The sequence below is a fragment of the Martes martes genome, assembly GCF_963455335.1.
Source record: "Martes martes genome assembly, chromosome: 4".
NCBI lineage: Eukaryota > Metazoa > Chordata > Mammalia > Carnivora > Mustelidae > Martes > Martes martes.
Genome location: NC_137891.1, coordinates 168467263 through 168483798, shown reverse-complemented (window position 1 = coordinate 168483798; position 16536 = coordinate 168467263). Strand labels below are relative to the sequence as shown.

The following is a 16536-nucleotide window of genomic DNA, read 5'->3' as shown; positions in this document are numbered from 1 at the left end:
AAACACAATCAGTAACAGTGTAAGTTTTTTTTTAATTTTTTTTTTTTAAGATTTTATTTATTTATTTGAGAGAGAGCATGAGAGAGGAGGAGGTCAGAGGGAGAAGCAGACTCCCCAAGGAGCTGGAAGCCCGATGCAGGACTCGATCCTGGAAGTCCGGGATCATGAACTGAGCCGAAGGCAGTCGCTCAACCAACTGAGCCACGCAGGCGCCCACAGTATATAACAAATGGTAACGAGACTTATCATGGTGATCGTTTCATAATGTATGTGTCAACTCACTGTGTTGTACACCTGAAACTAAAATATGTCAACTATACTTCAATAAAAAAATTAAAATTTAAAAAATAAAAAAATACAGAGTGGCTGGCTGGCTCAGTCCGTAAAGCATGCAACTCTTGACTCTTTATCTCAGGATCATCAATTCCAGCCCCACACTGGGCCCAGAGCTTACATGAAGAAAAAAAATAAAGCCTACAGAAAAGTGCAACCAGACATTTGTGATTCAGATCCTGGGTTTCAATCAATTATTAAAAAGGTAAAACCATCTTAAAAATAACTAAATGTCAGCCTCTGCCTTCGGCTCAGGTCATGGTCCCAGGGTCCTGGGATCGAGCCCCGTATCAGTAAATGTCCAGAAAAGAGAAATCCACACAGAGTTGCCACTAGTGGTTGCCGAGGACTGGAAAGTGAATGCTACTCAGGTGCCTGGGTGGCTCAGGTGGTTAAGTGTCAGACTGCCCATTTCAGCTCAGGTCATACTCTCTGGGTGATGACATCCAGCCCCACGCAGGGGCTCACGCTGAGCACAGAGTAGGCTTGGGAAACTCTCCCTTTGCTCCTCTCCTCACTCATGCTCTCTCATACTTGTGCACATACGTGCTCTTTCGCAAAAAATAAATAAAACCTTTAAAAAAATTAATAAATGCTACCAGGGTGATAAAAATATTCTAAAACTGACTGTGATGATGGCTGGACAACTCTGTGAATATAATAAAAAACAACTGAATTGTACACTTTATTTTTTTTGAAGATCTTATTTATTTATTTGACAGAGAGAGAGGGATCACAAGCAGGCAGAGAGGCAGGCAGAGAGAGGGGGAAGCAGGCTCCCCGCTGAGCAGAGAGCCCAACGTGGGGCTCAATCCCAGGACCCCGAGATCATGACCTGAGCCGAAGGCAGAGGCTTAACCCACTGAGCCACCCAGGTGCCCCGAACTATACACTTTAAATGGATTAATTATGTATAAATAAAGCAATTATTAAAAAAATGTTTAGGGCCTTCGATGTCCACAAACCTAAGAATTTTCCTGCTGAGGTTCATAAGAACACTATGAACAGTACTTTAACCATAAAAGAGCACTTACTAAAGGAAATAAATAGACAAATCCACATCTGCTAAATCTTCTGAAACCACTGTAAGTCACTTTAAAACCAACAGTTCTCTAACAGTATTACATGACAAAAATACAGAAAAGCATTCCTCTGAAAAAGGTCCAATAACTCTTCAACTACAATTTTATCACCAATGCCATGTATACCCTTCAGGCCCAAGTTCTTCAGTCAGATTTCCAAATTAAACTCCCCAACCTAATGCTGATCACTGCCCATCACTCCATGCTACAGTGTGCAAACTGCCAGAGCAGTTCAATGAGCAGAAGCCACTCTCTCATTACGTCTCCTTACTATATCCAGAAAATGAAGAAACTGAATATAAAAAAATAGAGCAAAGAGGGCCAGAAATCCCTCAACCAATAAATAAAATAACTATTGGGGCGCCTGGGTGGCTCAATGGGTTAAGCCTCTGCCTTTGGCTCGGATCTTGATCTCAGGGTCCTGGGATTGAGCCTCGCATCAGGCTCTCTGCTCCGCGGTGAGCCTGCTCCCCCCTGCCCCTCGCTGCCTGCCTGTCTGCCTGTCAAATAAATAATTAAAATCTTTAAAAAATAAAAAAAATTAAAAAAATAAAATAACTATTATTTATCCTATCCTTAGCACTAACTACTCTCCTAGTAGTGTGTTGACAGTCCTATGTTTCTCTCTGAATGTTAAGACGTTTCCCAAGGGTGGATAGATTCTAAGCAAGTGTTAGAACTTTTTTTCCAAGTATTTTTTCCACAACATGAGGAAGCATAATTCTGTAATCAGGTTCAGGCTGTACAAAGTATTCAGCAAATGCCATTGCCAAGACACACACATGCACAAAAGACGTGTGTCTCTTCTCCAAGTACGGAGAAGTGTGCTGAGAAACAGTACCATCATATTACTTTACTTATAAAGCACTTCAAACATATCCATAACTGAAAGCTAAAACACAGCTCTTCCTAAGTAACTTCTGTTTTTCTGTAAGAATCTTATTATAAAAAACTTTAAAAAAAAAGAAAAGAATCGAATCTCGTAATTCATGACATTTCCCCCTTCTTTGGCCACAGGGAATCTGAGAACAAATTCTGTAATCCACCCCTCTAGTACATACTTATAAATTCTAAATTTACTCCCTTCATTTTCCTGACATACCCTTATTTTCCCACTGTTACATCTCATTTCCACCTATCCTACAATTCCTAACTCCACACCAAACACCTTCTGAAACAAAACAAAGATGTGTCATAAACCTCTGCAAGCTGCCATCTGAGGGCATATACAATCAAGTACGACACACAGTATTAGAGAAGAGCGTCTGACTGAATGCTATTTTTTTTAACACTGGAACCTAATTCTCAAAAATGGAAAACAGTTCTAAAAGTTATAGTCAAAGAAAGCCTGCTGATGATCCTTCTAACCAAGTTAAGTACATAACATTACGTCTTTGTGAACTCCAAATATAATGAAAAAGGCTCCAGGAGTACTGGACCAGAATAAAATATGGCAGCACAGACTGTTCAGCTTTAAAGTACAATGTTCACCAATAAGCACTCTACCCAGGAAGCTAAGAGGCTCACAGTCTAACACAATCATTCAGCAGGGACAACAGAGAAGAATCTCCAGAGAATGACAAGATTGTCAGTATGGGGAATACCTGGATACTTGAGCTCCCTCCCAGTTTAACACAGTATTTAATAACTACAAATGTTAGGACTAACTCAGAGCCACTGGAGAGTAACCACAGCCGTTATCAAGGGCAGGTGTCAAGATACCATTAAAAGATGAAACCACCAAGTGAAAGAAAATGGGGGTACAAAGAATCAAAAAGAAGGTTCATTCACTGACTTTTGCCTGGAATTATCTACCACTGGCTATCAACCCATGGTGGATACTCATCTATCCTAGAACCAACAGACTACTAGCAAAAGTGAAAAAGATCTATGAGGTTGTCCTCTAAATTTCCTTTCACCAAAGCAGAGCTACCTATCCCTGCTCCTTAAAAACCAGGACAGAGGCCACACAGTTCAATTGGTCAACCCTAAAAATTTTTCCCTATTTCATCACCCACTTTATCTCACAGCAGTTTACAGAGAAAACAGATTTCACAATAAGAGAATAAAATAATCCAACAAATCAAAAGACTTGACCTTGGGTTTTGCATGATGAAACCTTTAATGCTATTCAAAATAAAAGTTCTCAGGTTATAAAAATTACTGTTAAAACAAGTACACATAAAAATAAATAAATAAATAAATACACAAATTTTTTTGTAGGCAAGATTTTTAAATAAGACATCTTGTTTACTACGTACAAGTTTTACGGGCCAAAAATACAAAACTCATGAGACTTCTTTCCCTCACTCCCCTCCAAAGACTTCATTCAACTCGGCCCAAAAATGAGGCTCTGAAGTTTCTAAGTGTGCCAAATTCAGCAATTTTAAGTATTAAAAGAAGTGACACTTGAGGCACCTGGGTCAGCTCAGTCTGTTAAGCATCTGTCTTTAGCTCAGGTCATGATCTTGGGGCTCTCAGATTGAGCCCCACATCAGGCTCCCTGCTCAGCAGGGAGTCTGCCTCTCCCCCAACTCATCCTCTTTCTCTCTCACTCTCAAACTCTCTCTTAAATAAACAAAAAGTATTTTTTAAAAATTTTTAATAAAATAATAAAAATAAACAGTTTAATTTTAAACTTAAATTTTTTTAAGATTTTATTTATTTATTCCACAGAGAGAGATCACAAGTAGGCAGAGAGGCAGAAAGAGAGAGAGAGAGAGGGGGAAGCAGGCTCCCCGCTGAGCAGAGAGCCCGATGCAGGTCACGATTCCAGGACCTTGGGACCATGACCTGAGCCGAAGGCAGAGGCTTTAACCCACTGAGCCACCCAGGAGCCCCTTAACTTAAATTTTATTTTAAATTTTAAAATATTTAAAATTAAATTATTTTAAATTGTAAATAAAGCTTATAAGATTTTTAAAGTAGTACATATCACCTCAACACATGTTCTCAAGCTCTTAAAGAGCCTCATGCTAATTATCTCTTAAGGTTTATACTTCAAAATAAAATTCATATATTAAAAAAAGACATGTATATTTGTGTATACATATACACGTGTGTACACACACACACACACTTAGGCACAGCTTAAAGAGCTCACTATTAAAGAGGGGAAAACTCAGATACTAAGAGAATTTCTACATCAGGCAGGAAAATACTAATTTCAAAAGGTGAAAAGAAAGTTTTTTTAATTGTAAAAAATTGATTGTTCATAAACAAGAGTAATAATGAGAGAAACGGCTCTAAGGTACTTGGAATAATAAATAGTTTCCTTCCCTCCAACACTGCCGGCTGGCATCCCGGCCTGTGATATTCTTTACTTCGCCAGTTCACTGCTAAAAGCATTCTGCCAATTTGATCAAGTTTGTTCCATTATGCCAAAAGGCCTTTAAAAAAAAAAAAAAAAAAAGCTAAGGAAATAAGCCCACCAAAGAGGAATTAACAGCCCAGGGGTTATGCCAGAATGTGCTGGCAAGTATGGCAAGTAGATCACTTTATATTGATTCAGTCTGTCTTGATATATATGTTTCTCACAATTACTACATAGAATACACATGTAAATAAAAACAAATCTGGGGAAAAAATGGACTTTTGCATTACTGCTTCTGTGGGGGAAAAAAAGGCACTCCTGAAATTCTAGGAGAAAAGTCAACATTATTTATATTCCTCTCCGTATTATTAAGTTTACCATCTCTAAAATTCAAGCAGAATTATGGCAATTCTCTGACCTCGGATTGTGCCACTTTGCTGCAGTCACTTGGTTTGTTTTGGTTTAGTTTTTAAGGCTGAAACTATTGGGGAAGGAGGGGCCAGAAATACAGAGAGAGCATGGGAACTGGACTCACAAAGACCTGATTTCAAAACCAGATTCTAACTGGCAACTAAGCTTCAGTTTCTAATCTCCCAAAAAGGATATTAACTCCCCCATGGCATTGTTCTGAGACTTAAGTACAGGAAATATAGCCCAGTGCCTAAAATATAAATGTTTCTACCCCCCATCAGTGGTTCCCATTTGACAGATCAAACACCTTTTTACTCCTCCAATCAGTAACAGTGGCTGATGAGGGCAGTGATTCTCTGCTTAAAGATAGGCCCCTCCACTCTTCAATTATGCTCCACTCACCTCTGCCTCACCTGTTACCCTGTGTTTCCCCCACAGGACAGCTGAGCTGTAAAAGCTACCACTTTACCCGAGTACAACTCTGAAGAATTTAAGGTCCTCATTCAATCAACACAAAAATTAAAGACATCACCTGACAAAGGGGCATGAAAAACACAACAGTCTCTGCCCTGGAACAGTTCAGACCAAGAGATGAGATCAACACCAAACCCAGTAAATTATAATACACTATAATGACTCAGAAGAGGTAATCTGTGTGTGGCCCATATCTGCAACACAGCAACTACCCTGAGTTTCTCTAACACTCTTCATTATATCATGTGTCTGGCCCAACAGAACTGTTTTGTGATGAGTGCCAATTCCAAGCTGGTTCACTGGTTTAGGCCCCTGGGTATGGAACAGGTTTCACCGTTTAACAGTAACTCCAGTTTGCTAACTGACCCAAATAAAACTGCTCAACAAGTCAGATATGGTTCCTTAAAATAAAACTCAGCATACGACACAACACAGACTAAGCCTTCAATAAACACTTGTTAACTTGCACAGCACAACCAGATTCTAGATCTTAAGAGCTCTGCCAAAACTGACCCAGAGTTTGATTTTCCCACTTCGCCCAGGGCAGGTGAACACCTTGATTCTCCTTTAAGCTTTACCCAACAGCCTATCATTAGAAAAGACAACACAAGATCTATAATAGAGATTTTTCAAACCAATGTTTATGATTTCTAAACAATGTTTAGCCAATAAGGCAAAGATTACAGGCCTTCCACATATGCCCCTACATAGATACCATCCAAACCAAACACCTCCTACTCTGGTCTCTCCCTACATGGACAGCTGCCTGCATCTCAAACTCAACATATACACTACCAAATTTAATTATCTTGCCCCAAACCAGATAACCCTCTCTATTCCACTTCCTTTATTACTTCATTTTCTCAGGGACCTAAGATTTCTAATTCAGTCACCACAAACTCTGTATTTCTCAGTCCTATAACTTATTTTTCATTGCTCACACCAAGCCTCACCCACTCCAATCTCTCACTGCCAACTCAATCTTCCCAAACACCCCTGGATAAAAGCCATACATACACATTCAAATACCCTGCAGCCTACTGAATTAATAAATCTTAGCCTTGGCATTCAAGGCCCTTCTCTTTGTGACAATATCCTTTTTCTCCAATTTTATTTTAAAGCCAACGTATCAGGGACTCATGTGTTTAACAGATTTCCTCTGAAGCTCTATTACACGCCAAATTCCAGGGAATGGGATACTGAGGTGAATAAAATCTGATTCCCACCCCTAAGACTCCAGGAAAACAGGAAAGAAATACAGTGCCTTAAAGATAAAAAGTGCCCTGGGGCATGTATGTGACTGTCAGTTAAGCATCAGACTCCAGATTTCAGCTCAGGTCATGTCAGGGTTGTGAGATCAAGCCCTGTGTTGGGCTCCATTCTCACCCTCTCCCCCTCCCCCAACTTATGCTCTAAATAAATAAAATCTTTAAATAAACAAAAAAGACAGAATGTGCCCTAAGTGCAGACGAAGCCCTCTAGAGGCACCTGGGTGGTGCCTTGAGATTCATTCTCTCCCTCTCCCCCTCCCCCAACTTATGCTCTAAATAAATAAAATCTTTAAATAAACAAAAAAGACAGAATGTGCCCTAAGTGCAGACGAAGCCCTCTAGAGGCACCTGGGTGGTGCAGTCGGTTGAGTGTCCAGGACTTGGTTACAACTCAGGTTACGATCTCGGTCAGAGTTATGAGATCAAGCACCACAACAGACTCTGCAGTTGGCATGGAATCTGTTTAGGATTCTCTCCCCCCTTCCCATGCACTGCCCACCCCGCCCCCTCACTCACTCTAAAATAAATAAATAAATCTTAAAAAAAAAAAAAGGCAACCTATATGTCTAACTTTTTAGTGTCCCTCACCTACCTACACATACTATGTTCTTATCAATCAGCACTAATGTTGAGGATTGTTCCAATAAACCAAAGACATATAATTAATGTGCTCAAGAAATCTCATAAACCTCATGAATAAAAAATAAATAAATAAAATAAAATAATTTTTAAAAAAAATCTCATGAATAAGAAGTAAACACCACCTCCTCATTTCTACTATGGTAAAACACCATGGCAAACACACTGCCTTTTTTGGAAGGGTCAGGGAAAGCACAACTGAGAATTCAAATTTGCAAATGTGCTCATACCTGACTTATTTCTGAAGCAGAAAAGAAACACCAGGGACCTAATGAAAGATGTCAGTTGTCTTTGCTAGTCAGTACTCAGACACTGACAATATGAAATGAACCCTCTGCAAATTCAACCTATACCTTGTGTCAAAGAATAGCCTGATTAAAACATTCTAATCCTTTCATCGCTATGACTAAGTTAGGAAACACAGATCAGGCAAAACACTCTTCTTGGTAAAATATGCTGTGATTCTAGCTGTGGTTTTGGATTAGTTAAGAGTAAGCATGTCAAAATTAACCAAATGAAAGGAGTGCTTAGAACAAGAGGACAAAGATGGTTGAAACCTAAAAGCCACAACCACTCTTCTGACACAAAACATCAAATATACCAGTTCCATTTCAAATAAATTTCACCCGAGCAGCTACTTTGTTATCAACTTCCTAGTAACCTTTAACTATAACATCTTAAAAACTAAAGTCACCCACACCCAACAGGAAAGGCTTTGAAAATATGGATGCAGCCTATAAGCAGTCCAAACAGTTTTTAAAAGAATTTATGTCAAAGCGGAAAAAGTATTCTTGGTTTAAAAAGTATGTATGGGGGGCACCTGGGTGGCTCAGCCAGTTAAACATCTGCCTTTGGCTCAGATCATGATCCCTAAGCAGGGAACCTGCTTCTCCCTCTCCTTCTCCCCACTGCTCATGCTCTCCCTTGCTATCTCTCACTCTCAAATAAATAAAATAAAATCTTAAAAAAAAGCGTATGTGAAAATGTAGCACATGCACATTAAAATAACCTTGACGTTTCTTAAAGGAATTGATGGTTTACTATTTAGCACCAGAATGATAAATGACCCAGTAACAATATTACAACATTTATCCTTTAAAACAAATGACTCTTATGTTTGGACCAAATGAAATTAGCAATTTAGGCTTTTAAAGACATTCATTGAAAGCACGTATCCTAAGTGAACAGAGATTATAAAAGAATTTCAAAGCTGAAATAGTGAACTTTTTTTTACCTGATGTTCTGCATGAATGTTATCCCCAGTAGGCCATCGATGTTTGCTATTATTATAGCCGCCTCCACCACTGCCTCCTCCCCCAAGCTGCTCACCATGCTGCCTCTGAAAGAAGTAGTCCACCATAGCGTCGTCTTGGGAACGGCCTGCAACTCCTATCGATCCTGGGACAGGGCTCGAGTGTGTCCCAGCTGCAAGAGCCTGATTTGCAGCTGGTTGTGGCTGCGCTTGCGACCCTGTTCCAGATGTCAAAACAACAGGCATGTTGGGATTAGCTGGTTCTTGAGGGTGATGTTTCAGGTGGGGGCTGAAAGAGTCCTGCCAAAGCACTGCTTTTCTCTTCAAGACACATGCAACGCTCATTCCACCAACACCTAAGGACAAAGAGGTTACAAATGTTTAAATTTGTGTTTTTTAAAACATAACTTAAAAATAACTTGATATATACCAATACAAAATTATGAGCCCCGTGTCTTTTGCAGTACCACATCTACAACCAATTCTACCAAGCAGCTAAATATTTTACAATATTTACACAATTTTCCAGACTGAAACCTCTATTTGTAAGTTGCTGTATACACGCAGGTGTGGAAATAAATGTAGTTGGTCGGTGGCAGGCAGTATGACAAGGTACTGAGATCAGAATTTAATACAGCAACTTCGGGAAAGCTTATGTTGGTACCAAACCTAACAACATAGAATTGGACTTCAATCAATAGCTCTTCTACCCAACTTATTTGCACCTTAAGCCAATTTTGCAAATACTTCTTAAATGAACAAGAGATCTTTGAAATACCACTTTGCAAACAGAGCAGACATAAGCCAATAAACCAAACAAAAATCCAAACTCCATATATAATTAGCAATGACTCAGAGTGTCTAAAACTTGAGAAGATCCTTTAAAATGTCCAACACAGTCATAGGATGCTCTTTGAAGGAACAATAAGGCCCCCTGACCAAGAACAGCAACAGAATGTTCTCAGCCTAAACCTTTTTTAGCCGCTGTTGGGCAAGGGGGTGGAAATTTTTACCAATAATTTACAACTGTAATCACATCATTATTCCATTATAAACAGGATGAGACCAACCAAATCCAAACACTTTACTAGTGTAGAAAGCCTCACTGTAAAAAAGATGCCTCAATAACAACTGTGTGGCAAATATATTGCAGACAGTAGTATCTTATCAGTCCTACTTTACAAAGGAAAATACTAAGGCTATGTGGTGTGCCAAAGGCCATGCTGAGTTGTAGAAGAGGGAGTCAAACCTAAATCTGTTTTGGGGGCACCTAGCTGGCTCAGACTGTGGAGCTTGCGATTCTTGATCTCAGGGTTGTGGGCTGCAGCTCCAATTTGGGTATGAAGATTACTTAAAAAATAAAATCTTTAAAACATGACAAATAAATCTGTTTTGCACCCAAGCTTGGTTGTATCCACCTCTTGCTACACACAGATACTATTTCTCTCACTTGCACCCACTACTCTTCTCTGGAACAAAGAATCTCTAAAATGTTACTATGAAACATTACTATTTAAATTTCTTAAAATCAAAAACTACATTTGTACATAATACAGAACATTTGTCAGCCTGTGGGTGCTTTTAAAATTGCTACAAAGTAATTAATAAGTTACCTATTAGACTATAACTGTCTATACTCACTGGAGTCCAATTTCAAGACTATCAATTTAATAGTCCACTGCTACAATGCCTTCTCTCTCCACCAAGCCCTACTGTAACATTCCAAAAACCCATTCACAAGATTTATGAGAAATCTATTAAGTTATTTCTTTACAGAATTAAGCTTCCTGATAAAGAATTGCTTCTCACAATTCATGTTTTGAAGCCAGAAGACGACACAATGGAATCTGTAATTTATTCAAAGCCTAATTTGGAAATGCCTAGTTTCAGTTAACAATTCCAATCCATCAGAATCTTACTAGGGTAGTGGGTAGTCTAGCTTCCAACTAGTTTCTGATTTCATGAATAGACTCATGTTCATGCTTACGTACCAAAACCAAAAAGTCATAGCTGTGTTTACCATAGGTCTCTGCAAAGTGCCAAGCAGTCTAACACCCTCCTGTTTGAATTTCAAAAGAATTAATTGCCCCTTTTTATGGACGTATAACTGACACATAAGATGGTATTAGTTTTCATGAGTGCAACATAATGACTGGGTATTTGTATACACTTGAAATGATCACAATAAGTCTAGTTACTATCCATCACCAAACAAACTCATTGCCCTCTTATTACCAATAGTAGCCAGTCCCATTTTCTTCCACAAGGGAGTATCAATTTAAGTCTGTTCTAGAGCAAGCCAGGAGTCCCAAAACCTAAGTTTTACCACTAAAACAGCAACCTCTCTAAGCCTGTTCCCCACCTAGAAAATAGAAGAAATGCTTTCTCTAGGACTCACAAGTTTGTTTGTTTGTTTGTTCCATCAAAATAAAACAATATAAAACTTTTTGGTAACTTTAAAGTCACCATGCTGGGACCCCAGCCATTCAGTTACCACCAGTTAAGGCAATGAAGCACCAGTTCCTAAGAGGATTCCTAAAATAGCAAATGCAATCTTTACTGAAATAAAAGATTTGCTACAATACTTATCTAACAAATAATTTCCATATGAAAAAGGTTTACCTCTGAAACTCTCACTAGTACAGTCAAACAAGGGGTTGGGGAGGGGGGAGGAGTTCCCATAAAAAGTTCAAACAAAACAATTGGCTTTTGTAAAGCTATCTGTATGCCCTAAGACTTCCTGCTTTACCTAATGAGGCAAGGCAGTTTCTCAAACAAGAGAAAACCTGGCAGAAGGGAGTTTGAAAGTGAGCAAATACCTAAGCAATTAACATGTGTCTTGGGTAGTTGTGTAATATCTTGGCAACTACAGCACAAAAATTAAGAAATCACTTAAATATCAGAAAACATTTAAATTGCTGATGCCTTTTAGAGAAAACTCTCAAAAGCCCATTAAAATTTATGTGTACCATTTGAAATGTGACTTTTTACAAACAGCACATTATAAAAATATTTTAAGCAACTAGAAATAATTGCTGATTCTAGTTACTCTTCTGAAGTTTTCAAACTGTTTACATGAAAGTTTTTCTTGCATTATCACTAATAGATTTTATTTCAAGCAAAGGAACACAGTTTAATCTCTGCACCACTCACCTTTCTTTCTTTAACTAAAATGCTTAGTTTAAAAGGTGTTTATTTTTTTTTGCCACACTGGGGGAAAAAAAAAATCTGTGGTCATAAATTTACTTTAAAGCACTTCAACTCAAACCCAAACTAAACTTCAAACCCAACTTCAAAAAGCTGTGGCCTTGGACAAAATGAATTCAATTGTGGCTAAGGCGAAAAGCTAATTCAAAGTACAAAATCCAGCGAGTATTTCCCAAAGATCCCGATAAACAATCAACAGCCCCAAAGGGTGCTTTACAAAGTTAAAATCAGCAACGAGTCAAAATGTTTATTTTGTTTACAAAAAGTCCTTTGGGGGCCACAAATCTTGGCTTGTTTTGATGAGTTTTTAGGTGTTTCTGAAAACAAACAAAAGCTAAAGCTACAAACCTATTGTTTCAGAAGTAACTGACTTCAAAACAGAACCCCCCAAAACCCTCCATAAACTCTCATTATCCTTCATCCCAGGAAGAATAGAAAGGGAACTGATTGGGTACGGACAACTAAAAAGTGTTTTTTTTTTTAATCAGACAATGAAGAGTAACAATTCTTCAAGTTATGGGGAGGATAAAACCGTCCCTAATGCTGTCTCTCGTGTGTGTGTGTGTGTGTGTGTGTGTGTACGCGCGCGTCGGGGGACACGGGGCGGGGGGGGGCTCTCGTGGGGGGAAAAAGTTACAGGAGCTTATTCCTCACTTGACGTGGGAGTGGTACTGACAAGTCTAACAAACGATGTCTGTTTACCAAGAACGTCTGCGAGGACTAAAACTATCTGTTTTCCTACTACCGAGGGGTGAGCCACTCTTTGAGTTAAGACGGACACTCACCAGCACAGGGAGGCTCAACGAGGAAGAACCCACCAAAAACCCAAGCTCTCACGGAAACAAAAGGCCCCAAGCACCCAGGAGACTAAAAAGCGATCTGAAACTTCCTGATCGCCACTTCTCCACATTTAAGGCTCGCAAAGTTCGCCCATGGTGGGTCTCGTCTGGAGACAAGGGCCAAGGCTGCTTCTAAAGCGATTTATTGTTCCTCCTGCTTCGGCGCTGCCACGGAAGCTCAAGAAGTCGAAGAAATCCAGGGTGGCCCAGAATTACACTTCATGGCCACACAGAAGACTCGCGGCTTCGCAAACCCATCAAAAAAGCAACCCGAATGGCAACATCAATCTTCGGGGGCTCCAACGGGTCCGAGCAGAAATGTACAGGCACGTCTATGCCCCGGGCCCGGGCCTAAACCCCCGGCATTTTCCTCGCTTCGACCCCGCTCCCCACCCCCTCCCTCCTTTGATAACAATAGGGGCCTTGCTGCTGACTCCAAAACATGTACGAGGAACAGCGAGTGAGAAGCCTCAGCCAGGGCCCCGGGCGGCTTTTCCAAAGCCCTTCTCAACCCCACAACCGCTCTCAAACACCAATACAAAGGGGCGATCTGCTCGCTGGGGGTCCGGAGCAGCGTTTGGGGCCGGCGGGGTGCGGATACTCACGGGCGGAGCGGTAGGATGAAGATGGATTTCAGCCCCCCGATCTTCTCTCTCCGGCGCTCTCGCTCCCCCTTACCTTTCACTCCGACAACATGGCGGCCCACTGGGGACGGGGCTGGCGCGGTGCATCCTGGGATAGGCTCTGGCCCCGGCTCCGGCGGTGGCAGCGGCATGTGCGGAGAAGGCAGGCGGCTCTGGAACAGGTTGCCTGGTTGCCATGCCAACCCAGGGCCTGTGTGAACTTGGGAAACTCGCAGGCAACACAACAGCTGCGCGCGCGAGTGCCCGCCCGCTAAGCGAGCGCGCGCCGTCGCGGGCAGAAGGCGGGGTCCCGCGCCGGCACCGGAGCGCCCGTGGTGCTCGCGGGCGCCAGGCCACGCGCCGCACGGAGCAGGGTCCGGGGCCCGGGCAGGGGCACCCCGCCGGCACCCCGAGGGACCGTAGGCGCTGCACCGCCCGCTCCCGCGCGCTCCCAGCCTCACCGCCAGACTGCAGCAGCCTGCGGGGCTGAGGGACGCTTGCTTATCGCTCGGCTCTGGCTGGACAGGTGCTGACTTCTGACCCCTTTGCTGCAGCTTTCCTGCTCTGGGGCCTTGTTTAATCTTCCTGCCTCCATCGCCCCATTTAGAGAGTGAAGAGGAAAATGAGAACGGCTACTCAACAGAATTGCCGTGAAAATTAAGTGAAATAATGTGGCTTCTTATTCCTTTTAAAGATCTCCAGCGCTTGGTACAGTGCCTCCTGGGACTTGTAAACGGGACCAATGCATTATTTTCAGGGTTCCGTGCAACATGAAGGTGTGGGGCCCCTTGTTCAAAATCGTTAAGGAATTTCAAGACCGCGGTAGCAGAGCCGTAAACCAAAACCAAAGACATAAAGCCGACCCTGTTTGCAAGCACTCAACCAGTGTTCGCCGTTGTCATGCTGTCCAGCTTCAAAGAGGAAAAGAAATTTGACCATTTGATGCGAGTGACTTTTAAAATCAGTAGTATTTGATAAGATATTGCTATTGTATCTCCCACTAAGCCCAAGATGGATTGAAAACGTAGGCAAACCCCAATACTACAAAAGACCAGAAGGGGATATGCCAAGAAACTATGATAATTGGATAATGAACGAAAATCAATTAGTTTTTCTTTTTTTTTTTTTTAAGATTTTATTTATTTATTTGATAGAGAGAGATCACAAGTAGGCAGAGAGGGAAAGCAAGCTCCCCGCTGAGCAGAGAGCCCGAATTGGGGCTGGATCCCAGGACCCTGAGATCATGACCTGAGCCAAAGGCAGAGGCTTAACCCACTGAGCCACCCAGGCGCCCCGCAATTAGTTATTTTTAAAATTGAAAGATAGTTAAACGTTTTTCAGGTAAAGATGTCACCAACAAAGTAGAACAAATGAGAAAATAAGCTTTAAAATATTGCAGTATGCATGGTAGATGGTTAATCTTCATGATAAATACAGAACATCTCTAATGAATTTTTTTTTAAAAAGAGTAATCCAAAATAAACAGACATAAAATCACTAGTGGCCAATAAACACATAAAGACAACTAGCCTGGGGCTGAGGGGTAGAGGAGCAGGGAAACAGGGAAAGACAGCTAATGGGTAGGGATTTCATTCCCGGGTGTTAAAAAAGTTTTAAAGTTAGATTGTAATCATGGTTGTACAACTCTGAGAATACTGTGTACTAAAAACCACTGAACAATGTACTTTCAATGGGCAAAGTTTATGGTATGTGAAATATATCTTAGTGAAGCTGTAAAAAATGGGAAAATAATAAAAGAAACAACTTTGAGATATAAACATTTTCATCTATTAATATACTGCAAAAATTTAAATGATTATTAACACCCTGTGAAGGCAAGTTTTGTGAGAAAATCAGCACTCATGTTGTTTAAATTGTGTGAGTATATATTACTTTTATTTTTTAAAAAGAATGTTATTTTTATTTAAGAAATAAAAAAGTAAGATAAAAGAAGTCAAGACTCGAAAGTTAGAGGCCGTGAGCTCTGCCACTTCCTGATGGTGTGGCCTTGGGCAGGTCCCTTCAGTTCCGTCATCCACAAAATAAGGATGTCCGTACTCTTCTCACAGGGTGGTTACAACAGTTTAATGAACTAACATGTACAAAGTGCCCAACACAGAATTAACACTCAATAAATGTAACTATTTTGTTGTAGTTGTAGCCTTCTACTCATTTCTGAATCCCCAGAGACCAACATAGTGGAGGGCGTATGGTCATTGCTGACTAAATATTTGTTAAATGAATGAATTCAACAGCCATTGGAAGTGTCAACTCTCAAGTTTGAGAACCCGAAAAGTACTATGTTGTGTTCAGAGATCCAGCTCTTAAGCCAGAGTAGAAATTACTTAACCTAAGTCTCCATTTTCCCCCATGAAACATGAGGTTAATATAACAGCACTAATGAAATAAAGCAGATAAAACATTTGGTCCCATGGGGCCAAGACACTGTGTGCCCAGTAGCTATAATAGAAGAGCATGTTAGAGGAAGAAACATAGTAGACATGACAAAATTACAAAGTTTCCAGACTCTTACCACAGGCTGTGCTCCATGATTTCATTCTAAGATTCACAACTCCTTAGTTTTAAGCTTTAGCTTTCATTACTCAGCCGTAAAGATTCAAATATCAGTGTAGCCATGCCCTTGCCCAGTCAAATGTTGCAGTCTCAACAGAATACTAGCTGCTCATCCCCGATTTCCCTTAATTGCTCTCAAAGGACCTGAGACCCCTGTCCAGGCCCAAAACAACCCCAGCAGAGAATCACCTTCCAAAAAACTCCTGAAACAGTGCTTACTGTGGCCATGTACCACGCTAAGACTTTTATATTCATCATTTCATTTAAAACTCCCCAAATACCTCTGACATGGACAACATAATTATTCCCATTTTTAAAATGAGAAATTTGGGGAACCTGGGTGGCTCAGTGGGTTAAAGCTTCTGCCTTCGGCTTGGGTCATGATCCGGGAGTCCTGGGATCAAGTCCCACATCAGGCTCTCTGCTCAGCAGGGAGCCTGCTTCCCCTTCTCTCTCTGCCTGCTTCTCTGCCTACTTGTGATCTCTCTTTCTCTCTCTCTCTCTGGTCAAATAATCTT

The 16536-nt window shown here is 40.9% G+C and overlaps 1 protein-coding gene across 14 annotated transcripts in view; it reads right to left on the bottom strand.

Annotated features, from left to right (window-relative positions):
* The window catches only part of PUM1 (pumilio RNA binding family member 1), a 138127-nt gene extending 124595 nt beyond the window's left edge, over positions 1 to 13532 (bottom strand). For 9 of the 14 annotated variants that reach the window (XM_080803120.1, XM_080803127.1, XM_080803132.1 and 6 more), the window contains exons 1-2: positions 13427 to 13528; positions 8758 to 9131 (exon numbers count right to left, since the gene is read on the bottom strand). In XM_080803120.1, the coding sequence (XP_080659246.1) occupies positions 8758 to 9120 (363 nt within the window). In that variant the 5' untranslated portion in view covers positions 9121 to 9131; positions 13427 to 13528. Of the gene's footprint in view, positions 1 to 8757; positions 9132 to 13426 lie in introns of all 14 variants that reach the window. The other 5 variants (XM_080803121.1, XM_080803122.1, XM_080803123.1 and 2 more) reach the window with 3 other exon arrangements.
* Between the last annotated feature and the right edge of the window lie 3004 nt (positions 13533 to 16536).